This window comes from Berghia stephanieae, chromosome 3 (genome assembly GCF_034508935.2).
Source record: "Berghia stephanieae isolate SIO BIC M18660-M18661 chromosome 3, UCSD_Bste_1.3, whole genome shotgun sequence".
NCBI lineage: Eukaryota > Metazoa > Mollusca > Gastropoda > Nudibranchia > Aeolidiidae > Berghia > Berghia stephanieae.
Window position 1 is genome coordinate 51412179 of NC_088362.1, and position 27960 is coordinate 51440138.

Here is a 27960-nt window from a genome sequence, read left to right on the forward strand (position 1 = left end):
ACGAATAAAAAGAGATTATATCAACGTTTCCATGCCTGTCCGTAAACACAATTATGTGGTTCGAACCCAGCTTGCATCTTCTCAGTAATGATAGCAAGGTAAGCACATAGGCTCGTGAAGCAGCTGATTTAAGAACAGGTAATATGTTGTATTTTGTATCGTCCAAAATTAAAGAAAATTATTTTTTTGATGCGAAATGTGTGGACCATTTTCTAAAATAACCAATCATAACGAAATGGGAGATATAATGTCATTGAGTATGTGTGTAAGTGTGTGTTTGGGTGTGTGTGTATGTGTGGAAGTGACTATTTTATATGTACTTGTGTAAGTGTGTGTTGTGTGTATCATGATTAAAATAACTTGTGCTTTGTATAACATTCTAAGGAGACAAATGTAAACAAACCTGGTATTCTCTGCTGAGTGTCCGGACAAAAAAATCTTCCGTGAATTCAAAGGAAGTGGCTGATGACTTTTCCAACTGCAGTGGTGACGTTGTCTGGACCCCTGTCTCTTGGTTGGAGTCATGTTGGCAAGTGGTGCACGAAATGGCCATTGTTCCTACTTCATTGGTACTGTGTTGTTTAAGTTCAAGTTGAGAAGGATTTGTCTTGTTTTGGCTATTGTTGACTTGAGTTTCAGATGTGCCGTTTTCCTGGCTTTCTTTGCCGCATGTTTTGCAAGTTATAGAACTGTATTCTGTTTGACATTCTTTAGCTTTTCGTCTGCTTCTTGATGTATTAGTTTCTCGTGTGTGAAAAACAGGTCCTTCGTACTGTGAGGCTTTAGACTCGCATATTGTAACTGGTTTGATATCGCCAATGTCTACAGGTTCTGTTTCCGTTTCAGCACTCTCTGTGCTAATTTCTATACTTGTCTGCGCATCAACTAAAGTGGGATGGTCAGTGATAGTCTCATTGTCACAAACTACTAAAGTTGTCTCTGTCTGTAAGCTACGATATGATTTAACCTCCGTGCAAGTCGCTTCGTCATTCGTGTTGATAACTTCGGTAGTGACGCCAACATCAAGGGTTGCAGGTCTCGGAGGGGTGACACCTGTACTAACTAGCTGTGGCGCTACGGTCTCTGTCCACTGATCTATAGTTTTTGTGACATTGGTTGATGTGTCTCTATCAACACACTTGGGTGCTGGTGTCCCTGACGCCGTTGATATTGTTTTCACTTTCAATGTTTCGGTAGCTCTATTGGAAGTAAGCTGTTTTATTGGATCACATGCTCTGTCACAAGTAGTAACGTCTGTTCGTGTTGCACTTAAAAGATTGGACTGAATTGGTATTATTACATCGACAGAACTTTCATTTGGTTTGATGGTTTGTTTGGAATACTTCAACTCAATATTTAGGTCTGGAACAGTTCCCCTATCTACTACGTTCACGTTAGTTTGCATGGTGGATTCTTTTGTTTGGATCCTCGGTGTGTTCAATGCTATGCATTTTGTATCAGGAATCACTTGGATAGACATGTTATGTGCCTTTACAGGAACTGTAGCCACAGCTTTGTCAAAATGTTTTATACCAACAGTGCTCGTTGCTCGGTCTGATGTTGAGACTAGATCTGTATAAGTTGATCTTTCTTCAAGATAAACTTTTGTCGTGGCCGTCTCTCGATCAACAAGCCTTACTGAAGGCATGGATGTCCATTTATCCTCTTGACCATGTGCATCCGTTACAGTAATAGAATCTTTCATGATCTTTACCGGGGTCTGTGTGTCCATGACTTTTGAATCACAAACAGCATTTACCCCAGCATCACGACGACCTACTGTCCTCTTTCGTGTCTCCGATTCTGAAGACCTCAATCCATTGCTACCATCTTGAACTGTCATTGTAGTTGCATTTGACATGCGTCGAAGCGGTCTTTCTGACTCTTTTGAATTTCTTTCTGACAGAGGCTGTGGTGATCTCTGTGATTTGTTCGGACTATGATAAGACTCAACGACCAACAAAGCATGAACGTATTCCCTATCAGTCATCTCACGATGAAAATCTAAACTACATATATCTGTTTGAATTTTTCTACTGCGTATCCATCTTCCAGGCGTGTAAGTGAACGAATTTGCTGGAAGTAGATCCGGTGGCGGGGTGGGTTCCTTCGATTGATTTTGAGTTGTATCATTTCTGTTTTTGACTTCCTTATTTCTCTCATCCTGTATCGTGTAAAGTTCGTCGATTTCTGTTTTTGTTAAATCAGTTTGCGAGTTTGTATTGGAGAAACCAATCGTCATATCAGCAGACATTGATGTACTTATTTCATTTGTCTTACAGGCATCCGTCTGTGTGCAATTTGAAATAAGGTCGAGGTCTTCTATCCTTTTAGTGTTTTTCATCATATCAACATCGTTTTTGTTTGATTTTAACATGCTTAATTCATCGTCTTCATTGGCTGACGTTTTCCCGAAAGAGAGACTTCCAAGAACTGTTTCACCGGGAACAAATGTCACTTCATACTTTTTGTATTCCGGTATATCAGGAAGAGATAGATCTAGAAGATGGGTCATTTTCGAACTTAATTCCTTCTTTAGTATCAATAGCTCTACTCCTTTGGCTTTCAGCATTATATCTGTCAGATTACAAGCATTTTGTAGTTCTTCGATATTTTCCTCTAAAATAGGCTTGCTTTCCATCAATTCTTTCAGTTTTTCGCCATAAACATCCTCCATTGTTTTTGTGAGTTCTCTTTCTCTAGATCTTATCTGAAATATGATAAATAAGGTGCATGTTAATGTAAACAAGAAAAATATTCCTCTATAGGATTTATTCTTTCTTGGTGCACAAATAGCTTGTGCGAGTAAAAGCCATTCTTTTTTTTATTCAATGCTATTTTTATGTTTATCCATTTATTTATTTAAAATACTAAATAAGATATATACGAAAAATGAAGAAAAAATTGAGGTTTATAAGTATTCCCCAATAAGGAACTAACAAAAGGCTCACCAAGTTGATCAGTTTTGACAATATTTAAAAAATATTTATAACGTTTTCGCACATTCTTTTTCAAAATATTTTGAGCAACTCTGTATTGTCTGTCTTTGGTTGTTAAATGTAATATTTTTTATCAGACGTGTTTCGGTAAGACACAGTTTTATAAAAACATGTTTAGATAAAATAATCGCAGAGGCATTTAAATACGTAACTTTTCGATTTATGGACACTAGGCTTTGTCACACTTTGCTCTCATTCAGATATTACTCTTTTTAAAGAACATTATTAGTAAAGTACATGTAGCCATAATTTTGAATCAACACAAAAAGAAGGTACATCTAAGAAATTTTAACACGCAAATGTTCGTTTTGTGCCTGCAAATTGTTTCAAATTATGCCGGGATAGAGAGAAACGATATACTTTTAAATAATAAACGCCAATCCTTGTAAAAGAATGTCTGTATTATTCTCGCTGGTCGTCTTCAGCAAAATTACTAGCTATGAGTTGTGACAGATACATATCAACTGTGATTACCTGCGAGATACATCCTAGCTTTTAATCATGATAAACATTTCTTTTATAACAGCGGGAACTTTTCACAACATACCATTTTACAATAAAGTGCCACAGCCACTTTTTCAATCTTCATAAGCAACGGCACTGGTTCCGATACCAGATTACTGTCGATTTTTTATATGTATTCTTTACAGCTTTGTATTTAAGAAAATTTATATTCAATAATTATAATTTAAGTTCGACATGTGTCTTCCTCTGGGGGATGATAAAGTCGATTGTTTTTCGTGATTTCTCCATTGAATTAAACTTTGGTTGAATATATATTATCTAACAATTATAATTAATCTATATGCCCAATAGCTCAGTTGGTAGACCACTCGCTTTACTAGCAAAGGAACCGAGATCGATCCCGGGTGCAGTCGAGATTATTTTTTCTGATCCCCTGTGCACCCAGCAGTGATTGGGTAGCTGGGTCTGATAGATCTGACGGAAAGTACTTTGCGATAGACTAGCGTCCTATCCAAAGGGTTGCAAACTATCGTGTGTTTCACGCTATAGAAACCGGGATAAACTCAGACTACATGGGCCTAGTTGCTCTAAAGGACTTTTTTTCTAATATGCCCATTTAATGAATTCAATGTTTTAATCTTTTATAATTATTTAATAAGCACTACCTACTAAAATATCATATTTTGAAAGGGCCTCCTGTTTTCTTTTTAACATCAACGATACTGCTTTTAAGTTATTGATAAATCACAAAATTAGAATACCTTTGAAAAATGAGAATGCTTTCTTCATTCTATTAAAACGGTTCACTCCATATTCATTATTTTACCGACTTTGGGGGGGGGGGGGGGGTAGAGGAATGTATTATAAAATCCAATGGGTCATTTATTTATGAGTGTGCCGAGTATTTCAAGTTTGGAAACAATCATATGATGGCAACAGTCAGGTGACGTCAGCTGCATACAGCAACAACTGTCCAATGCAGTTACTCCTGTTTCTTAGTTTTCACTCCTTATCCTAAACTTCACAGAGCAGTCGAGTTGGAATGCTGCTAATACCAATTCCGTGGAATCGTTACAGAAAGCAATTTGTAGTTTGTAGTAACCCATAGCTATGTGGCCAGATACGTCCATGAAGTGACCGCCAAACTTTTTGTCTGGTTTGCTAGTCTTGATACGTACAACATACACACTTCAATGGTGTAGATACTCGTACTTGATCCACTATCATGTTCCTTTGGTTGAGAGAAAACCCCGATTTTACAATGGCCTAATAGCAAAAATATAATGAGGCGTCCCTTTTATCCTTTGTAAAAAATAAGAAAGGTAGTTTAGATTGTTTTTCTCCGAGACGCACCCGGTATTACTGAAAATAGATTTTGACGCAATATGACAACAATGAATGATAACTATCAATTTCAAAGCAGGTCTGACAGGGTCTAGTAATGGACAATATTTTGCGTCATTTTATGAGATGTCCATTACAACAATGAGCCCATAAGGAGTTGGGTTGTCAGACCTGTAAATAAGTGCATGTTGGACTCGGGCAAAGATTGTTAATAAATTATAGTATTTTTCAGTTAAACCAAGGAAAGCACAATTAATTGTTCAATAATAAACACTGTGATGCTAAAATTAAATGTTTTTCGTCATTATTTTCTATCCATGTGCATTTCAGCAAACATTTAGTGACTGCCTATCTAGTTTGGGTTTTTTTCAAGTTGTCAAAACCGAGTATAATTTCTTCTCCAAACAAATCAATAATTAATAGCATTATGACGTCATTGGAAAATGTTGCTGTTATTCTACTTGTTTCACAGATTATACTTAGGGTTTTCTAATAGTGTCCCTTCCTGATATTAGATGAAACAAACCATCTAAAAATGAACCGTTAAAAAATCATTTCTATAGTGCAATATCCAATGAACGTGCGCAAAACGCTTTAATGGTGGTCATATTACACGTTTTTTTTTTCAACAGAGACAACGCTGTTGACGGTCCGATACTCATTTAACATCTGAGCATGATGAGATATTATTTTTCCAAGGGCTAAACTATACGCCACTCAGAGCTGGACTCGAACCCAGGACTTTCCTATCGGAAAGTGAGTGTCAAGGCTTCAGAGGAGGGGAGAAAGGGGCAATGTGAAATGTAAAGCGGATACACAGATACATGGAGCTCAATGGGCTTCAACTGTCGTGACGTCACTTCCTCGTAATGACGCTTAGTAACTTAGTAACTGGTTATTAACTATCGGAACAATGGCGGACCTCCTATGAAATACTTCTCCGACGAGCATAAAATGTATCCAGAGGAGAAAAACATAAATATAAACGTATTTTAACTTTTTTACATTCTGACATGTGAAAAAGTTCTAGCCAGCAAGGAGAATAAAAAGTACCGATTTTCTTTGGTTAGAACAAGCTGCTCGTTGCTGGGCGGACATGACATCAGACTATTGAATCCAATTCTGCCTGACACTGTCCAAAAATGATGTCAAAAGACAAGTCTTTGGCCACAAAATAAAACAAATCGTGAGTTGTATTCAATAGGTCAACCAATGGAATCCCTTTTCCTTTGAGCTTTACTAAGGATCTGCAAAACCTAAAAAATGAAATCAAACCATAAGTCCTAGTGGGTTCTTGTGTCTGGCTTTAAGTTAACGATGGCTACGCCAGGTACCCTCTGACTATAGCCTTCGTAAACTTATAGCCTGACACTGACCAAACGATTTCGTCAAAAGACAGGTCTTTGGTAATAAAAGAAAACAAACCGTGAGTTGTATTCAATAGTTTAACCAATGGGATCACTTGTTTCCTTAAGCACTAATAACAACAACTCACTAAACAATAAAGACATAAATACATTACTAAATTTTAGATAGTCATGATCTGGAATTTAGTAATGTATTTATGTCTTTATTGTTTTTAGTTGTTGGCTGAAGAAGGGTTTTGAGCCCGAAACGTTCTGTGTTTGGTATTTTGTTCTATTTTGAAGCTGTTATATTCATTTTTGTTTATTACTTTTTGGAAGAATGAAAGCAGCTCTCCTGAAGACTGGATACATACCTTTTGAAACTGATCGTCTGGTTTTAGAATGAAACTTATTCTCTGGGCTAAATAAATTCTGGACGTCAATAAAGATCCGGGGTGGGGTTCCTGACCTCCCATAGTGAGCAGGGAGGTACTTACTGTGTCTTCTATCCCCCTATATATGTTCTCAAACTGGCTTTCTCTCTTTGCCTTGGAATGAGATTACTTGGTTTTGTCCTGGTCCTGGCCGGATACCCTGGCTAGGAGGGAAACAGTCAAATGTATATTTAGCTTTGGGAGATTATATTTTTTTCCTTGTAAACCATCCCTCTGTTATGCACTGTATTATGTTTTGCTTATGTATTATATATGATTTGTAAACATTTAAGTCTATTCCTCTCAGTGGGGACCTATGCTTGTGTCTGAATGAGACTTTTATGTGATCTCAAACTAAGTACTTTGATAGTGTGCTCTTGGAATCTACATCTGTTTCCTATTTTAGCCAATTCTCCTTTGTCTTCCCTTTTCTTCGGTGCTTTAATTGTAATTCGACAACTTTTAACTATCCCATATTCTTCCTTTTTACTGGCGCTGATATGACCTAAATGTGTTGCAAGCGTCGTAAAACCCTTAAAAACAAAAAATCAAATCAATAAAGATCCTCGTTTTTGCTCATCCTAAGACATATGTCTATAGATAGTATGCGCTTGGCTAAGAAGTCACACCGTTGCCATCCGGAAATATAAAGGACCAACACACAAAACCATGTGTAACATTGAGAAACCATGTGTAACCTTGAACGTTTATAGTCTGGTTAATAAAGTTTAGTGAGAATTACTCATATACGTGGATGGCAAAAAGCCATAACAAAGACCTGAGTGCCGTCAACTTAAATACTATCTATACATCCTGCTACTTAAATAGTTATGCTACCTTATGATTCAATAAGAAACCTAGTCTTTCTGAGAACTTGTAACATACTTTCGGGGAGTTTTGAACCAGAATAGAGGAAGATTTGACTCTATACTTTACCAATCATTGTCTGGATGTGTGTCCAACACTGCCTTTGTGACAAAGAGAGCAGTACCTGTATAGTTATGCATATCTAGGATATTGCTTTCTCGATGGCAAGGGCATTTTATATCAATGTGTCAGAGAGGCTTTCCTGTTGCTCCATGCTATTGAGATTCTTCCTCTTAATCATCATCTTAATCTCCTGCTCCTCCTTCTCCTCTTCTTCTTCTTCTTCTTCTCCTTCTTCTTCTTCTTCTTCTTCTTCTTCTTCTTCTTCTTCTTTTTTTTTTCAATTAACCCTACTGATGCAGCCAACCTGCTGATGTAACAGTCATCAAAACTCTCGATCAACAACACTGGATACAGTATGTCACCACTGGCAGAACACACAGACAGACACCTCTGAACAAAAAATCAGCCCTACTACCCCAAATCCCTCTATAGAAAATTTCCCTATCCATCATCAACAGAAAAAAAAAACTTGCCAAAACAACACATCTCCATGAAGTGGCATTGACTATAAAAAACTATAGGCAGAACGAAATTGACGTCACTCAGCTCACTATATTGTATCAGACTATAAATGTTTAAGGTTCACATCGGTTTGTGTGTTGGTACATTAAATCCGATTGGTGGATGTTATGAGTTTTGTTGTTTGTTTCTTTGTTTTTAAGGGTTTTACGGCCCTTGCAACACATTAAGGTCATTCCAGCGCCAGTCAAAAGGAAGAAAAGGGATAGTAAAAAGTTCTAGAATTACACTTAAAGCACCCAAGAAAAGGTAAGACAAATGGGAATTTCTTCAAATAGGAAACAGGTGTAGATTCCAAGAGCACACTGTCAAAGGACTTGGTTTGAGATCACCTAAAAGTCTCATGCAGACACAAGTACAGGTCCCAACTAAGAGCCTCCCTGCCCACTATGGGAGGTAAGGAACCCCACCCAGATGCTATGAGTTTAACTAAACGTTAAGCGTTTTTAACTAAACGCGCAGCATCAATAACTGTAACTGTCCAGCAGCTGTCAGGGTATCAGCAAAGTACGGTAGTCGCTGGATTCGAGCTGGAGCGTGTGACCGAATGTATTGGTTACCTCCCATGAATGCGGATTTCGGCACGCTTGGATTCTAGCACGCTTTTTGGTTTCTCCCGAGAGCGTGATAGAACCCAGCGAGTACTATACAATTTAAAACAGATTTGAAGACATTTGAATGGAGTAAGGTCTTGAAAACAAGGCATTTCTACCTCAGAACTCTAAAGGGTGGTGTCTATATGTTCATGACGTCATGCATGATCATTTCCTTGATGTCGGCATACGAAGTTGACCAAAAGAATGCAACACGATGAAGATTACGGGCACATGTAAACAATGTTTGCTACGGCTCATCATACTGTATTCGTCTTTAAAACAATAAGCCCTAACAAATATTGTAAACATCACCTTATCATAGTGGAAAAATACAATAGACCTTAACAAACACTGTAAACATGTCCCACGTACGTCTTTAACACAATTACCCAAAATAGATATTATAAACATGTCCTCATCATATTGTTTATTTCTAGCCCAAATATATTACTATAGATAGTATGAAGATGACATCACTCAGGTCTTTGTTATTGATTTTTGCCATCCGCTTTTATGAGTAATTCTCACTAAACTGTATTAACCAGACTATAAACGTTAAGGTTACAAATAGTTTTGTGTGTTGGTCCGTTATACTTCTGGATGGCAATGTTGTGAGCTTCTTAGCCAAGCGGATACGATCTATACCGGGTCCCGGTAGCTCAGTTGGTAGAGCAGTCGCTTCAAACGTAAAGTGACCTAGATCGATTCCGGGTGTAGTCGAGATTGTTTTCCCACCCTCCTGTCCACCCAGCAGCAAATGGGTATCTCGGTCTGTTAGATCTGGCGGAAAGTATTTTGCGATAGACTGGCGTCATATCCAAAGGGTAGCAAGCAATTGCTATTTTCCGTTATTTCACGCTATAGAAACCGGGATAAACCCCGGCTCCACGAGCCAGTGGCTCTTAAGGACTACTTTATTATATTAAATGTAAACATGTCCCCATCATATTGTAGACGTCTGTAAAACTATAAATAAAACAGTTCACACTAAAATAAGCCTTATACTATTGACGTTTTATACCGAGTTGATTCAACCTTGTACCACTTAGTTTAATAATACATGAAATTAACCTGTTTACTGCCGTACTCTGGAAAAACATTTACTTATAACTTTGGCCAGAAAACAAACTCTTCCTTCAAATATCAATCGATTTAAATGACCCTTGTCTTGGCAAACGCTCTCAAACCTGGGACTTTGTGGAATAGATACATGTCTTTCAAAAGTACGACATTTAGCTGATAAAATAAGAATCCCTCAGTGACTTCGCCAACACAATTCGTTGAATACTTATCACATTTGTTGGATTCTGAAGAAAGTGAATTACACATTTGATTTAAACATCTTTCCATTTAACGTCTCCAAGAATAGCCACTAACTCTCGAGACATAAAATTACATTTTCTATTACTGTCCCCATTAGAACAATGAAAGGAGTCACGTTTCCTAGTTATGATTTGTTTTTGTTTGTTTTCTTTTCTATTCTTTTATTTTATTTTTTTAATTATTACAAAACACAGCCTCACAACCCTTAATAATTGTAAAAGCAGTTTTTATTTTTCAGAAATTAGAATATACACATGTGCTATGATATACAAACTGGTAATCATTTAAACTCTTGATTAGTGTGTTTAATCCTTTATCGCAACATCGTATAAATAATTGAAGCATTTTATTATGTGGAAACGTTTCCAATCCAAACTAATTTTTCTTCCAGCAAAGTTGAAGTTTCTGCCTGTACCGGGTGCTCATGCTGTAATAAATGAAAATATTACAACTCGAGTTTATGGTCTCAAACAATACGCTGAAGAAGTAGGCTATTTCTTCGACGTACCAATGCGCTTTTATTTTAAGCACATAGAAAACACTGACGTTGAAGACATCCGGGGTATAACAGACGAGAAAAACCACACAAATTAATGTCACCATTCGAATCAGTCTTTTTTGTCGACAGTCTTTGTCACTGCTCTCAGACCCTGTATTTTTTCTAGCAGAATGGTCGGGTTGATTGTGGTTTGAGCTTGAAGTATTTTTATTTGCGGGTGCAGTCTTTGGCGGTAATGTTGAAATTTTCCTGAATTTTCTGGATAGTTTGACTTTCCACAATATGGTAATGTTGCAAAACAAAATGATTAACATCGCAATTATTCTCATTGAAATGGTACCTAGGAAGTGAAATACAATACGCATATCTTCAGTGGTAAGCTTTGAATCGACGTATTCTAATTTAGTGGTATTTAAACGCGGGTCTTCAATCCACTTAGGGACGAATGTAAGATATTGTGGGTAGTAAATAACAAAAATAACTAAGAAGATACTGGATATAATAAAAAGTGTTCGCCTTGGTGTGAAAATGTCTTTGACTTTAAATGGATAAACAACACACACAAAACGTTCGAGGGCAATATACGCCGTAAGCCAACAGTTGATTTGAATAAATATTGATTTTGGTCGCCAGGATGAGTAGAAATAGAAACTCCAAATATCCCATCTGAAATCTCTTGTGTCAAAGAACTTTACAATATACATTAGAATTGCGCTATATGCTGTAAACAAACAACAGAATAAATCGATTATTGCAATGGCAAAAAAGCTTAGGTTATTGCTGTCCGATAAAATTCCCTGACGACAGAAGACGATTATGTTGATGATATTTGTGACGATCCCAAACATGGCAAGGGTACCACACAGAGCAATATGGAAAAATGTTTCCAGGACATGAAATGTGAAGGCATCTATAGGAGGTTGTGGATCAATTGAAAATGGACTCTGGCTGGAATTTGATGAATCCATTTTAAGTTGTATCCGAATATCTTTATAGTTATAAACGTTTGTTTGTTATGTTTTGTCTTCAAAAATAATGTTCTTATGTCTGAAAATAGTGATCGCACACGCTCTTTGAGAGTCAACATTTAAAAAGTGCGTTTTATTATTTAAATGTTTCTGGGCTGTAAAAAAACTGAGCTTGGAATATAATGCAACAGATTACTAGCAGTAACTTGTTATCTTCATTAAAGAAAAAAATACAAATATTAAACTAATTATTTGTAATTTTAAAATAACAAATTTCTGGTTTGTCACCCATCCTATCTGGATAACGCAGCGTGTTTGTTTATTTTAAATAGAAGAGCGATCGTTTATAATTGTTTATTGTTAATCGAAATAACTTTAAAACAAATTCAGTTATGACGAAGCAAGATTTCTGTGACGTAGAGTTGAGAGTCTTTAGAGTTTACTTTCAATTCAAATGTGTCTATATCCGTCATCTTGAGTCACGGGGCCCGTAAGCCGATATATATCTGGGATTTCTGGGATTAATATAAAATAACAATAATATTTGGCCCATTAGGACTTATGCCTGTTGGTCTATCACAAGCAACTCTCCAGTAGACATTACTTGAACCTTTAGAGCCATAAGACTAATTGAGCTACTCTTTATTCTGGGTTCTATGGTGTTAGACAAGTTAGTTTTATTCGTGCTACCCTCTGGAAACGACACTGACCTATCAATGACAGTTTTCGACAACTAAAATACTGTTCTGATCATTTTGATTAGAACCAATTGGGGGACATTGGGGCGCGCAAATGAACACGCACACACACACGCACGCACACACAAACACACACACGTATATTTGTACATACACGAATATATATATATATATATATATATATATATATAATTATAATATATATCATATAATATATATATGTATGTATATATATATATATATATATATATATATATATATGTATGTATATATATATATATATATATATATATATAATATATATAATATCCTACCCCGCCCAATTACACAATCAAATAAAAAGTTTCAAGAGCATCCCTAAGGTGCTTCAGCACCGCTCAATGAAAATAAGAGGATGATATTCACATTATAAAAGTAGAGCATTCCTATTTGTTACCGATTATTACATCACTTCATAGAATTTAATTAAGTTTCTATCTTCTCATCTCTTTTTTTATTGTTGTTTTTTGCTCTAGGCTGTTTAAACTTTCCTAACATCAAAAACGTCAAATGAAACACTTCGATGAACATTTCTTTTCAAATTTATAAGATAGTGTGATCAATATTATGGCGAAGTCGTTTAAATGATTTTATGTAAAATGCAATTAATCATAGCCTATGTCAATGCGTCGATCATTGAGATGGTTTGACATTATCTAATGTTATACCCTGAAGCAATTCTATAATTGTAATGAATGAAATTCTTGTACGTGAAGTATTTACTCTACTTCACCCGAGACTCAAAAATAATCAATGCCCGTGTGACGTGTGACGCTGTTTCATTATTTTCATTTTGTTTTTGAAATCCATGTTGTGCCACTAGATGGTTTTGTGGTATAACACTCGCATTTGAATCGGAAGGACACGAGTTCGAGTCCCGCTCTGAACGGCACTAAGTTGAGTCCTGGGAAAAAAGGCTCTTCACTCACATGTTCTCATCATACTCAGGTGTAAAATGAGTACCTGGCATAAACAGTGTTGTCCTTGTCGGGAAAAAAATTGCAATATCGCTGATCAGGCGTCATGTCTCGTCCTACATGTTAAGCGTTGCCGTTGACTAGGGATCCTATAATATAAACACTTTAAGTTTGTGTTATGGATATTGCGCTAATTGAATTATGACGTTTTCTTTAGTGTTTTTTTTTTGTTTGTTTGTTTTTTTTTTTTTTTGGAGGGAGGGGCGGGGGTGATGGAAAGGGGGTCTTTTTCTTGACGTTGCTGTCATTGTTGTTCTGTTTTGTTTCGGTTTGTTGTTGTTTTGTTTTGTTTGTTGTTTGATGCCTTTTTTCTGGTTTGTTTGTTTTTTGTTTGTGCCTTTCTCTTGGTTTCTTTTTCGTTTGTCTGTTTTTTGTTTGTTTGTTTGTTTGTTTGTTTGGATGGGGGGGGGGGCAATTTTTTTAAAAATTTGATTTTTAAAAATTTTACTTTAAATACACCATTGGAAATTAAAGTGATCAAAAGTGAAAACATGAAAGAAACAAGGCAATACAACCTTCAAAAGTATGAATCGAAAGTACAAAATAAGAGACAGTGATGCTGTAATCTGAAACAAACAAACAAACAAACAAACACAATAATCACGTAGTAAAAAACTTGCCCGAAAAGCACGGCTTTCAAAAATACGTGTTTTCTTGCCAAAGTTTAAAATGCGTGGGGTTTGTTAATAATTCGGCTCTGGTGTTTCTTGAATAATCACACAACATTATAAGATTTGATCATTAGAAATCAAGAAATGTTATGGCATAATTATAGTTTCTATAGCCCATATATTGGTTTTAAACAACGTTTATATATTTGCAGGTCTGGCATCCGACCCCACTTATGGGCCTAGTTTAACATTGTTGTAATAATATTTTGCGTCATTTTTTTTAGATTCCCATTACAACAATGAGCCCATAAGAAATTGGGTTATCAGACCTGCAAATAAGTGCATATATATATATATATACTTGCATATATGTATAGACTTGTCGTTAATTTGTTTGTCATGTTCTTGTGTTTCTTGTTTTTCTCGAGATTTTTTGTAACGCGCATAGAGCCCTCCAATGGGAATATGCGCTATATTAGCGCAATTTATTATTATTAGATTAGTCTATGCGCGAGAATGGAAAACGGACATTACGAATCTATGACAATAATATGTGACGGAAATGTTGAGACTGCTTGCATAAATACAGGGTCTAACAAGCAACCTGTAGTGTATGGAATTGAAGGGTGGTCTTGTATGTCTAAAAATAGTTAATTTCTAACTGCACAAGACTGAGTGTGGGTGGTGCAAATGCGCTATATAATGAAATTTAACCATGCGTCCCTCCATTATGTTGTGTGAACTTTCTATCTATAATCCAAAAAAATTAAGTGGAGCAGGTACTTATGTAGATAACAAAGAATTAAGTGAGTAGAAAAAGTGCCAGAAGACACTAGAAAATTTTAAAAACTTCGCGGCGATGGGGGCTCGAACCCACGACCTTTCTGGTACAACTCCGCATGGCCGGGGAGAGAGTAGCGCGGGGCTCGAACGCAGGACCTTGCGATCCGAAAGCGAGTGTCATACCACTAGACCACATATCCGCACAAACGATTAAAATTACCCCCCCCCCCCCCACCTTTGCCCCGCCCTTTCCAGCCTGTGAAAAAAAACCTCTATAAGAAAACATGATGGCATCCATCATTTGAAAAATGTCTTCAATTTTATTATTTCTTGAGATCTAATGTAAGACTCGTGGGAAGCCACCATAATTGATTGATATCAAATCAAAGGTGTTTTTTTTTTTTTTTTTTTTTTTTTTTTGCCAAAATGAGGGGAAAAATACAGTTTGTTAGCATTTGGCAGATTCTTGGCGTAGTGTAGCCAAAGGTAAAAAATATTTCTAAAGCCAAGATTATTAGTTCTTTTACACTATTATGTACATGTTAAACAGTTTACAGTTAATTCAAACCAACGAAGTAGCTGAAATTCAGGGTTTTCGTGTGTAGCCTGCGGCAATATTGACATAACGTTATGCCACAAGTAATGAAGTCTGGTATTCTTCCTGTTGTTTTCAAATTATATTTAACCTGAATAAACTTTAATCGATAACGTGTACATCACGTTATTTCTGAGTATTCTAAGCTATATGTACATAAATGTTTAGCCCCAAGGTTAAAAGTCATGTCGGACTATGAAAAAACACGCATTTAATTTTTTGGATAGAAAACGTGGCTTTCAAACGTCGATTGATTATAATGGCCATCATCTTGGCAAAAATAAAGCTCTCAAACCTGAGACTTGCGAAGTTGCAGATCTGATAATTTTTGCCAAGATGAGGGTCATTTTAATCGCTTGATATGATTTTAAGGACGAGTTTTTGGCCAAAATTTTAAATAGTTGTTTTGTTTGGGGTTTCTTTTCATAGTACATCGGAGTAGTTAAAAATATTCTAGGATTATACATTGCTATTTATTCTATTATTGATGTATTATTATCTGATTGTGTTAAATGCTTAAGTAATCTTTGCATGATGAAAATGTTTAAGAAATACATATATTCTAAACAATTTCTTGATTAGGAAATCTTTTGATCACATAGGAATTCATTTGAGAAATAGATAATGTATGTTTAACGTTAAAAATGATCAAAAAATATTTGCTCTCATACGTTGGCAAAATATCTAGACATATATTTGTATTTTAAAGCCAGTATTGCTTATAAAATTAACGTTATTGACATTTTGATGACGGAGTCACAATACGATGACAAGAAGAGGACAAGGATAACGAGGATAAATCGTTATTAATTCCTGTAGTTGTCATTGGAAAACATAGAGACGAGAGATGTTTGCTGTCGGGATGGGTTACAAGTTGTAGAGCATCGACGATTGAACTCAACGTGATGTTTAAAATATATCAAACTATTTCGTTAACTTTTTGTTGTTCCACTTTATTATAAGAAATAAAACGAAGTTTTGTATTTCTACTTGCTGCAAGTTTTGAAGGTTTCGTAGATTGACTAAGATGGCAACAACAACAACAACAACAACAACAAAGATGGCAACAAAATCTTTGCTTTATGTAGAGTATAATTATGTCAGCGGCCAACTGGTTAAGTGGTTAAGGCATTGTACTGTGACCCGGAAGGTCCCGGGATCGAGCCCTGCTTCAGGCACTTTCGTTTTATCTTTGGACAAGATCATTAATCCCCAATTTACTCACTTAAGAAAAAAAAAGGTGATTCGATATCAAACGTTTGCTTGATTGATTATCTATATTCTTTCGTGGAATGCCTAGGCGGCGGCATCGATTGGTCCCCGATGAGGGAATAGTTATTTTTGTTTTATGTATTTATTTATATCAGTGATTGTTAATTTACGGCATTATATACGGAACATGGCTTACTCTACTCAGGCCTGGCCAACGTGCGGCAGTAGACAAAATGTGGAGGCGATAACAGGTTTATCTTAACAGTTGGGTTTTTAATGGTAAACAATGCAGTTATCTAATAAAATCATTAATATACTCATTTAGGCACTGAATGAGTACTATAAGCCATTTAAAAAACCAGAAATATTATTACTGAGAAAAAAATAATAAAAAGAATTTGAATACAAGATTTACCTCTATGATAGCTTTAAAATCTTTTGTTTTGGCTCCTTGTCAGATGGCATGTTGGACAACTTGCAGTAATTGTTAAGCAATATGTTGCTCAATATGTTACAGTGGTGCTCTTTAATTTGAAAATCAAACATTTCCGAAATTTTATACAAAGTATTACTTAAAGAATTTCGACACACGTTGTTTGCAATAGACTGAAAAATAATGTAGGAAAAAATTGTCCACTGACAGGTTAAATCATTTGCCTTCTTCAAACCCCCTCTGTCTAAATTTGATGTATAAGATCCAAACTTATTAAAATAGGTAAATAAAACGTCCTCCTCTTCACCTGCGTGATCCTTACGTGTGACATAACCAGCAATGTATACTAAACTCTGTTTTACTTCATCTTTGACGGAAGATTCTAGATCTGGCAAATTGTCAACAATTTCACAAACTTCTTCTGACCACACAAATCCACATTTGTCACAAGAATGACCTGACTCAGAAGAAAGCTCATCAATATCAAAACGTAGACGAAGTAGTAATTTAGTCTGAAAGATATTAACTTTTTCAAGAATTTGCTGGACATTAATGAAATAAGTACCACCACTGCCTTGTCTCAATTTACCAAAAGCTTTTTCTATGGGATCAGTTGTAAATTTTCCAAGAAGAACATATTCAGAAGACTCCAATAAATACTTTGTTAGTTCAATAATTCCTTTACATGTATGTTGAATGGCTAAAGAAGTATCACGAGTAAATTTTTTCTCTCTTTTACCCTGTTGGCTTTGTAATTGAGAAGCAAAATCAGAAAAATCCTTAAGTATTTTTAATCCTAAATCTTTATCAGTAGAAATGGCTGCGCGTAATGGATCTTTGAATCGTTTGTCTTCAAAGCGTGATTTTACATTCATAATTTTCCAAAATTCAATTACCTTAGATATAAAATTTACTGTTCCGTCCACATTTTCATATTGCATTCCAGGGTGTTCTATTAATGCTACCTTAGTCTCCTCACAGAAAACATTCAGACAGGTTTGTACTTTTTGTCTCTCAATAGGTTTGGGATTAGCAGACTGATAATTTAATTTTGACATCTTCACTAGACTTGCATCTTCCATTTGCTGTAGTTTCTGTATGTGTTCCCATTTAGCTGTAAATTCATCTCCATTATCCTCAAAAACAAGTTGTCCAGTTTTTTCTGTGAGCCAGTTATTTCTTATGTTTTTAACTATATGTACAAAATCGTATAATAAAAATATATTGTCGGTTGTCTTCCAAGGAGATTCTAAAGAAAATAATTTGAAAAACGATTGATTGATTCTATTATTATCACAAATGATAGATACTACAGTTCCACCTGCTTTTTTTATATTATTCAATAGCTCATTTGTTTGATCAAACATAAATTGTGAGTCCAGGTTACGCACAGGCAGCATTTTAATTAAATATGATGGACCACCAAAAGGTGAAACTAACATAAACCCTAAAACTGTTGTTGCAAGTTCTTCTGGCTTATTAACAGATTTTCCGAACAGTTTTCCTCCATGATATGTTAGGAGAGGTTTAACATAGACTTCATCTATCAATAAAATATATTTCTTTTGCTGTTCCTCTAAGGAAGAAAAGACACTTGTTAAAAAAGTTAAATCGCTGGTATTGTTTACTTTAGATGATATTCTGTTTAGGGTGGTTTGGCTTGGTAAACCAAAATCCTCACGAAGACGATTATATAAAGATCGGGAAGTAGCTAAATATTCAAAAGCTCGTACTATGATATCAGGTGAATATTTCACATTTTTTACTGCAACTGTATTCAAAGTTGAACATTGTTCTAACAAAACAGACTTTTTGTGATTCAGTTCCAAAGAATTTAGATAATCTAAAGAAGCCTCAAGTTGTGACCATCGTGCAACTTTTGTAATCCTGTTTCTTGAAAGCGGTGTTATTGATGTTTTTACTCCTGCGTGAAATCCATCGAAGCTTTGATCAGGGTTGATTTTTAACATAAACCTTGGAATGCCAGAAGAATGCAAGTAATCTGTTGATTGTATGAATAAACAATTGTTGCTTACAAAAGAATTAATCTCGCAAGGAAATTGTCGACCAGCTATAGAAGAGCACAAAGTATCAAAGTCTACAACATCTTGTTTAATAAATTCATTCAATTCATCTGGTTGATGACAACGTATCGCTGAGCTTGACTTTGTAGTTGTTCTAGGAAGTGGTGGTGGTGTTGGTACTAAACTTCTTGGAATGTTATCAAAAATAGAAGGAGGGTCTTTTGGTCTTAATCTTCCTTTGACTGAAATTGTTTCAAACCCTTCAGGAAAATGTTTGATGCAAACAACAGTGTTTGATGTGTTAGGGATATTGTCACGGGGTATTGCTTTCATCCACCTTTCACGTTCTTCTAAATTTTTAGGAAGTCTATAAACAGTAATTTTATCAGTTGATTTATAATTTGAATGGCAACCCGTAACACAACATTTTCTCCCCATGTTTAGTCTAGACCTGTATTATAATTATATAGACCTAATGCAGACGAAGGCAACTTATATTCTAAACTAAGAAGTCTCTTTACTTTCACTTTGAGTCAGTCAGAGAAGAGTAAGCGAACATTTAGACTAGACTAGCAATCTCGATTATAAAGTTAATTCAATTTAAAAAGCAGGTAAAATAATAAACAAATAGAGTTATACTTGCATACGATATGAGGAAAAGTAATCCAAAGTGAAATAACACAAAATTAGACACAACAGTAATTTAAAATTGATACCGATAGGAGGCTGCCATTTTGTTTGCGGCAGTAAACATGCTGTTCTCTTTTCCTCCTCCGATAAGACTTATACAGGAAAAAACAATAATAAAATTTAAAATATTTATCTAATATTAATTCCAGTACATTTCGCAATTGAAAAAACACAATATAATGATTGTGGTGTTAAATATAATTTTCACTCTTTCTTTAAAAGCTAATCCAAATTTAGGGCTGTTACTTTTTACTCCCTCCTTTAATTGGTTGGCATTCTCGCCTCCACATTTTTAACTGCCTGCATAATCGGGAGGCCTGAGTCGAGTAAGCCATGATACGGAACGAAGTTGACGATCTCAGCTCTTTGTTATTATTTTTAGACAGCCTGTTAGTGATAAATTATCACTAGATTATATCAATCAGACGAGAAAACGTTAAAGTTTTGTGTGTTGTTAAATTTGGTTGGTGAAAACGTTAAACGTTACAGGTTACACACAGTTTTTGGTGTTGTTAAATTTGGCTGTTGGATGTTGCGAGCATTTTGCCTATCAATATATATATATATATATATATATATATATATATTATATATGAGTGTTGGTGGGTACTTGCAGGTACGAGAGTGCTCGATAACATTGGTTATGGCTAATATACAATATAAAATTAAATATAAATGGAGTCACTCACTTATTTATGGCCGTAGTACTACGGACATAATATGCCAACTGACGACATGGGAAGACCACAGAAACATGTGTTTCGGCCATAAATAAGTGAGCGAGTCCATTTATATATATATATATAGCTGAAGAAGATATAATTATTGTGTGACATAACCAATAAAACGTCATCAGATTATATATATAATATATATATATAATATATATATATATATATATATATATATATATTTATTTATTTATCTGATGACGTTTTATTGGTTATGTCACACAATAATTATATCTTCTTCAGCTATATTGACAACAGCAAGAGCGTTATTTACTGAAAATTGTATGGGATTCCATTGATATCATTTTTATAAATGAAAGATCACACTCGTATCTAATGCTGAGGAAATGCTCTTATGCTCATATTAACAGGTCTGATAATCGGACGCAATTATGGGCCTAATTTAACATTGTTGTAATGGACAATATTTTGCGTCGGTTAGAGAGTAGTTCTGTTACATCAACGAAACAATAACAATAAGTACATAATAAGTACATAATAAGTCGGCCCCGATCAATATAAAGAATAAAGGAAAAACAAACGCACAGTCGAACGAATGAGGACGTCCTCAGGGGACGAATGATCAGGATATGAACCGTCCTCTCCGGCCTGCCTCTTGTTCCATTGCTGCTACACACAGGAAACTTACAGCGAAGAGCATTTTTCTGGATCCATTTTTCTATTGAACGCATCTATTTGGCGTAATAATACGCCGTGTACCCAAGAAAGTTGCGAATAAAGAGAGATGGAGAAAAATATCGCTCTGACAAAGCTTCAGGACAGAACTAACTTGACTTAAAGATGTTTTTTGCATAAACCTTTTATGCAAACTCACTACAATTTTTGACCATTCAAACGTGCACCATATCTGCAGGTCCGATAACCGAATTATGGGCTTGATTTAACTTTGTTGTAGTGGAAAATATTTGGAGTTGATTCGTATTTCCAAAACAACAATGAGACCATAACAATTAAGGTTATCAGACCTGCAAATAAGTATACAATGTCCCGGCATTTGTCACGGAAAAATAACTATACAATTTGTTCGAAACTAACCTGAGCTATATAACTGATGGATAAGTCTCGTATTTTCTCCTTGACTCCAGTAACGACAGTTTCGTATTTTTTGATGTTCTGTAGTCGTGAAACGACAGTTTCAACTCTTTCCCTTGATCTAGATTAAAAACGAGAAACAAATCAAAGACATCTAAGATTAAAGTCAATAATAAATGCATTATCCCTCAAACTATATTTGCAAATTCTAACAATGTCACAAAAATTTTGAAAAAGTAATCTGTGATTATTTTACTTACAGGCAAATGGAAACTCAACAAACAGAGGGTATGTTTCTCGGGATTATTCATTTTCAAATAAAAAATATACGAATCGCTTAATCTGTTCATGAAACAAATGAAGAAATAGATATAAATAAAAATATATCAATAAATTTTTATTTTAAAAAAACGAAATGCACCATAAAATGTGTATTATACACACTTCATTATTTTAGTATGCTGAAAAATGTCTGGTCTCCGACAATGAAGGAAATTTGTTGCTAAAATGCTAACATTTTGACAGCGATACTTTCATTATCTAAATTTGATATCAGAAGGAATAAAGAGGGAGAGAGAGAGAGAGAGAGAGAGAGAGAGAGAGAGAGAGAGAGAGAGAGAGCGAGAGAGAGAGAGCGAGAGAGAGAGAGAGAGAGAGAGAGAGATTTCAAAAATAAAGTAATCTTAGAATGGGTGACTTTGTGGTCATGTGGTACAAAAACTGGGCTTGCGACCTGTAGGTCGATAGTTCGAGTCCTGCTGTGACGTGAGCAAAGTTGAGTTCTTGGGGAGAAAACGTTTACTACGTAAATTACTGCCGATAAAACTGTTTTTGTCAATGAACGATGAAGGGAATAAACCTAGGTGCACATATTGCAGGTCTGATTACCGAACACAATTATAGACTTGATTTGACATTGTTGAAATCGACAATATTTTGTGTTGGATGGAGAGTATTTTTATTACAACAATAAGCCCATAACAATTTGGGTTATCAGACCTGCAAATATGTACGCATCGGTTTGAACCCATAACGTTCTTTGTTAAGTATTTTTTAATAATGCTGAAATAATAATGTTGAAAACTTATATGGCGCTATCACTCCGAGACACCAGACTCTAAGCGCTTAAATTACAAATTACTTTGACTGAAACATAATCATTCACACACACACACAAGCACACACACACACACACACACACACACACACACACAACACGCACAACACAAACCAGACCTATCTTGCTTCTCAACTAAAATCGAAACAGATATGTTTTAAGCGGACGTTTAAAAATAGACAAAGATTCTTTTGCACGAATGCTCTGTGGTAAGGCATTCCAAACAGAGGGTCCGAAATGAGAAAAGGATCTCATTCCAGCATTTTTCCGTATTCGAGGGACAACTAGTTTGGTGGAATCACCGGCCGAACGTAAGGAGCGGGGTTTTGAATATCTTTCAATTAGTTCCGAAAGGTAGGAAGGGGCAGTACCTTCAAGACAACGATACACTAAGACACAAGCTTTGAATTTAATCCTTTTCTCAACAGGCATCCAATGAAAGTCATGAAGAAGAGGTCCGGCAGAATCGCACCTACGCTTGATGAATACTAGTCTGGCAGCGATTTGGACAATTGTCTTGGACAATTTGAAGACGTCTCAGATTGTTAGTATTATTCGATTTTTTAAACTGTTTTTGATGCTATGCATTTGGGTAAGATCATTTAAGTAAAATATTCAGAACATCCACCAGTCGGATTTAACGTAGTGTATAAGATTGAACGTTTTAGTCTGATTGATATAATTTAGTGAAAACGTTTCACCAAAATGGCTGTCTAAAACTAGTAACAAAGAGCTGAGTGACGTCAATTTTTTTACTTCTATATTCATTTTTGTTCATATTCAAGTTGGGTTTTTTTTTCTCTCATTTCAATGAGTGGGGGGGGGGGGGTCACTCACCTATCCAAAAGTTCGTCTAAACAATACTTATGTTTGTTGAATCCGTCAGATAGCGAACAAACGTCATGATCTTTATGTTCTTGGAATGTACACACCACACAAATACAGCGCTCACAAGGCTCACAGTAAAACCGGATGTTCTCTTCGGGGTGAATCTGAAAGGTCAAGTAAATGAGGTTTTAAAAAAAATTACATTTAATTCGAATTAAGTAAAATAAGCATAAATAAATATGAACATATGTATAGACATATCTAGCGCATTTCCACGAATAAACCATTTTTAATGCGCTTCACAAGTTTTATTTATTCCTCCAGCAGGCCATATTAAATCATGTTTCCATTTAATAGAGTACCAGTCGTCTATAGGCGTCATTTTTATACTAACACTCTTACAACATCCCTCACTGCCTAATTCATTCATGTCCTAGTCGAGTAAAGCAATGTATCAAAGCCTTATCAAATGTCACAACGTCGGAACCAGAATTTTCCACGATTAATGTCACCCATCCGGTGACAGAACTCACTTAACATTGCTTGATTGTTGTGACACGACGAGACACCGCTTTCTGAGCTACCACCGTACCACACAATTCATTGTGTTTATGTGTTTGTGTGTGTGTGTTTGTGTGTGTGTGTGTGTGTGTGTGTAAGAGAGAGAGGTGGAGGAGAGATAGAGGAGAGAGAGAGAGAGAGAGAGAGAGAGAGAGAGAGAGAGAGAGAGAATTTAATTCTTTATTGTCCAAGCTTCATTTGTAGTCTAGTCTTCAGTTGCTTGTAATCACCTTTTCTTCCCTTGGTTATAACCACATACAAATCTTTTCGCACCAAGAGTGCAAACAAGCAAAAAACAACAAAAAAGAATGTACTCCGGTTTTATTGAACCCTGACTCGCAAGAATATAACTGATCCTTTGGTGAGAGAAAAAGATACGATGTCTGCTCAGGGTATAACCTAACCCCGCCTACAAAGTTTTAATTGGTTTGATTGGCATAGCAGGCAATAGAATGAAAATGGCTGGAGGGTGCTACGTGTTTTGTCTTTAATCTCTTTTATTCCCAAATAATATCTGACACCCTATCCTCTTCCTATCTGTATACCTATATAATACACAAAGCTCGGAGATGGAACTTTAAGCTTAGGGATCATTCGCTGGAAGGGAGACAATCCGGTGTGAGTTTGTGGGAGATTATATCAACGCTTTCTTTAAATCCTCTTTCTCATTGTGTGCCACACACACACACACACACATACACACACATACAAACACACACACACACATATATATATATATGTGTGTGTGTGTGTGTGTGTGTGTGTGTGTGTGTGCGTGAGTAAGAAGTCATCCTTAATGGGTTCCTGCCAGCATGTTTTTGATTTGTCTAGACGTGTATCACAGAATTATTGCTGAAGGATTCTATTAATACTTCCGTTCTTCCCTAGAATAACTTTGCTTTGTTGTTGTTATTTTTCTTTTACAGCGAGATTAACGAGAGTGGCAAGATTCCAAGGACGCTAGAATTATCAATATCGAATTTCTTTAATAATGTGAACCACTTTCCATGATTTTTAGGCGTTGTTTTGGATTTAAAATGTCCTAAGAGCCACCTGGCTTTGAAAAAAACAAACCCAAAGACAATCTTGCAAACAGATTACACTGTACTTTCCGTCGGTTCGGAAAGGTCAACATGAAGAGAAATCAGAGTATGTTCCGTTCAATTACAAGAAATTGTTGAGTTTGATTTAGTAAGAAATAAACGTTCGCTTTATTTAACTTAAATATTGTCATAACAATGGAATATCCACTCTCGTATGCAATGGTTGAGCCATTGTTTGGGAGTGGAATGTGAAACAAGCATCTTTTAGGTAAGCCATCAACGTTGTCTCGTGACCAATATTTCCTCGCAAGCATCTATTTGATGTTCACCTTTTTTCTGAAGCAATGCTTACATGTCTTACACTTGTCAACTTTTTAAAGACATTATACAAGATTACAATATTATAGTATAAATAGAAAACGTGGGCCAGTTGTCAAATGAGTAGAACGCACACAAATGAGTTTGGCTTATTCCATGATGTTAGATATTCTACTGGCCTCTATTTCCTCCTGGTAGTGAATTGCTAGATTTGATTATTTAGCAGACCCGCCCACTTGAAAATTTTAAAATTCGTAATTTTAGGGGATAAAAATTGTAGTCCCTATAGTGGACTTAATTAAAATCAATAATTTAATCTGACAAGGTTAAAATAACAATTTATAATCCTTAAAATAATGTAGTCTGGCATCAACTTTCATTCTCAATAAGTTTTAATAACTTAGAGATGTCCATCAAGATCTGAAATTGGAGCCAAAATGTCGTATTCTACGAATGTTTCGTACTATTAGGCAGGTCTTCGTTAGAGCACGCGGAAAGTACTTTGCAATAGAGTTGCGTCTTCATCTCAGGATACCAGAGCATGTAAGATCATGAGAAAAATAATTTTTAATACTATGAAAACAAAATATCTGGATTTATGTCACGACGGCGAGTGTCTGTTTTTTTACCTTGCACTCTATGTGCTTCTCTCCTTCTAAATCGATGAGACTGTGTTGCTGTGTCACCTTGGTGGAGGTGTGCATGTCCACACACCCTTTACATAGCACCTTGTTACAATCCAAGCATTTACTACACGCTTCTAAAACTCTCCCTCGAAGACTGTGACAGATTTCACACGGAGGAGTTTTGACGGAGGTCCTGTAATAAAAAGATAATGTATGGATTGAATAAATATCTACCAGTTTTATAATCAATGTGCGCTTTTATAGGATTTACACACACACACACACACACACACACATATATATATATATATATATATATATATATACGTGTGTGTGTCTGCGTGCGAGAGAGCGAGCGAGAGAGAGAGAGAGAGAGAGAGAGAGAGAGAGAGAGAAATGGGGAGGAAGAATATATATATATATATATAGAGAGAGAGAGAGAGAGAGAGAGAGAGGGGGGAGAGAGAGAGAGAGAGAGAGAGAGAGAGAGAGAGAGAGAGAGGGGCATAAATATATATCATTCATGTCAAAAGATACGTTTGGAAACTGAAATAAAAAGTCTGAAAAAGTAATCAAATGGAAATGAGCGTCTGAAAGGATCGTAATAATTTTGATGACCAGGAAGATATCTATTTTGTTTGTAATGTATTAGGGCAACGGAGCTTACTTCTTTGCCAAAACATTGGTTAAATTGGAAACCAGATGGTTGTCAGGAAGTCTACGGACGCCACCTGTTGGTAGCTCCGTCTTCTTCCGGCATAATGGGCACGTAACGCCTCTGGAGTAGAGAGCATAACGAGTGCTTCTTGCGGCGAGCTCCGAGTCGTACTGTTGTTGCAGGCAATCGGAGCAGAAGGTATGAAGGCACGACAGCGTTTTTGGTTCTCGAAAATTCTCAAAACATATCTTGCAGTTAAGAAACTGGTCGCTGATTTCCTGCATAAGTCTTGTACCCGTGGCCATTTTGGTATGTTGATTATTTTGCTGCCTTAGGAAATTAGGAAAACTGCGAGGAGTGTTTCTTGGTGCCGGATGAAACGTATCCTTAACTATATCAATAATTTTGAGTAGAAGTGGTGAAGGGTCTTCGTCTTATGGCATCAGAATGCCAGAACATCCAGTTGAATCGCATCATTTTCTTGCTTACATTTTTTACCTGTAAACAGAAAAACAAAAATACAAAGGAAGAATGTGAGAGATATAAATCTGAAATGGGTTTTAGTCAACGCTTACTTATATGCAGTCAGATAACCCAAACTGTTATGGGCTCCTTTTTTAAATTGAAATACTATCAAACCAGAGCAAGTATTGTCTATTACAACACTCTTAAATCAAGCCGAAGTGATACTAAGCTGCTAGAAACTGTGGATTATAAAAAGTAATAAACAAAAATGAATATAGCAGCTTCAAAAAAAAATACCCAATAAGAAGAAGAAGAAGAAGAAGAAGAAGAAGAAGAAGAAGAAGAAGAAGAAGAAGAAGAAGAAGAAGAAGAAGAAGAAGAAGAAGAAGAAAGATTTTACACGGAACAGATATTTTATTGTGCGAACCAGAGACCTAACAGTCTGAATGCGGGTGTCATACCACAAAATCACAAAGCTGTACAAATGGGGGGGGGGGGGGAGCGATTTGCATTTACTTTGGCCACTTTTGACAGAAGTTATATTGTCTTAATTTAACTTTTTTTAAAACGAATAAGGAATTATTAAGCAAAACGAACTAATAAACATTGACATAATATTATATCAATCCCGATCATGATATTACACGGAACAGATATTTCATTGTGCGAACCAGGGAAACCAACAGTCTGAATGCCCGTGTCATACCACTAGATCACAAAGCTGTACAAATGGGGGGCGATTTGCATTTACTTTGGCCACTTTTGACAAATGTCCTATTGTCTTATTCTAACTGTTAAAAAAAACGAATAAGGAAATAGACAAAACAGACTAATAGACATTGAATGATATAACACGGAACAGATGTTCCATTGTGCGCAATCAAAGACCTGTTTTATGAATGTGATATGATAGATGTCTCTCACAGTTTATACCGGAAGTTTAACTCTTAATATCAACAACGTCGGTGATAAATATAAACCCCAGGTTGCTATCAGTCTCAACAGTCTGAGAACTAAATTGTAACCCGCGCCTCAAAACGCTATTTTGTCTGGATGGCGTGGATGCTCAAATTCA

General features: G+C 35.8%; 1 protein-coding gene and 1 long non-coding RNA gene across 7 annotated transcripts in view; both read right to left on the reverse strand.

The window, feature by feature from the left end:
• The window catches only part of LOC144967960 (uncharacterized), a 71528-nt gene that overhangs the window by 15116 nt on the left and 28452 nt on the right, over nucleotides 1-27960 (reverse strand). For all 5 annotated transcript variants that reach the window (XM_078905770.1, XM_078905772.1, XM_078905767.1 and 2 more), the window contains exons 2-6: nucleotides 26430-26918; nucleotides 25766-25955; nucleotides 23224-23378; nucleotides 21273-21390; nucleotides 404-2710 (exon numbers count right to left, since the gene is read on the reverse strand). In XM_078905770.1, coding sequence (XP_078761896.1) covers nucleotides 404-2710; nucleotides 21273-21390; nucleotides 23224-23378; nucleotides 25766-25955; nucleotides 26430-26725 — 3066 coding nt within the window. In that variant the 5' untranslated portion in view covers nucleotides 26726-26918. The remainder of the gene's footprint in view (nucleotides 1-403; nucleotides 2711-21272; nucleotides 21391-23223; nucleotides 23379-25765; nucleotides 25956-26429; nucleotides 26919-27960) is intronic.
• On the reverse strand, nucleotides 10166-12684 carry LOC144967961 (uncharacterized). 2 transcript variants are annotated; one of them, XR_013644488.1, is made up of 2 exons: nucleotides 12449-12684; nucleotides 10166-11938 (listed from the first exon to the last, which is right to left on the reverse strand). It is a non-coding gene; the product is annotated as an uncharacterized LOC144967961 (long non-coding RNA). The 2 variants fall into 2 exon arrangements; XR_013644489.1 differs by having other exon boundaries at nucleotides 12558-12663.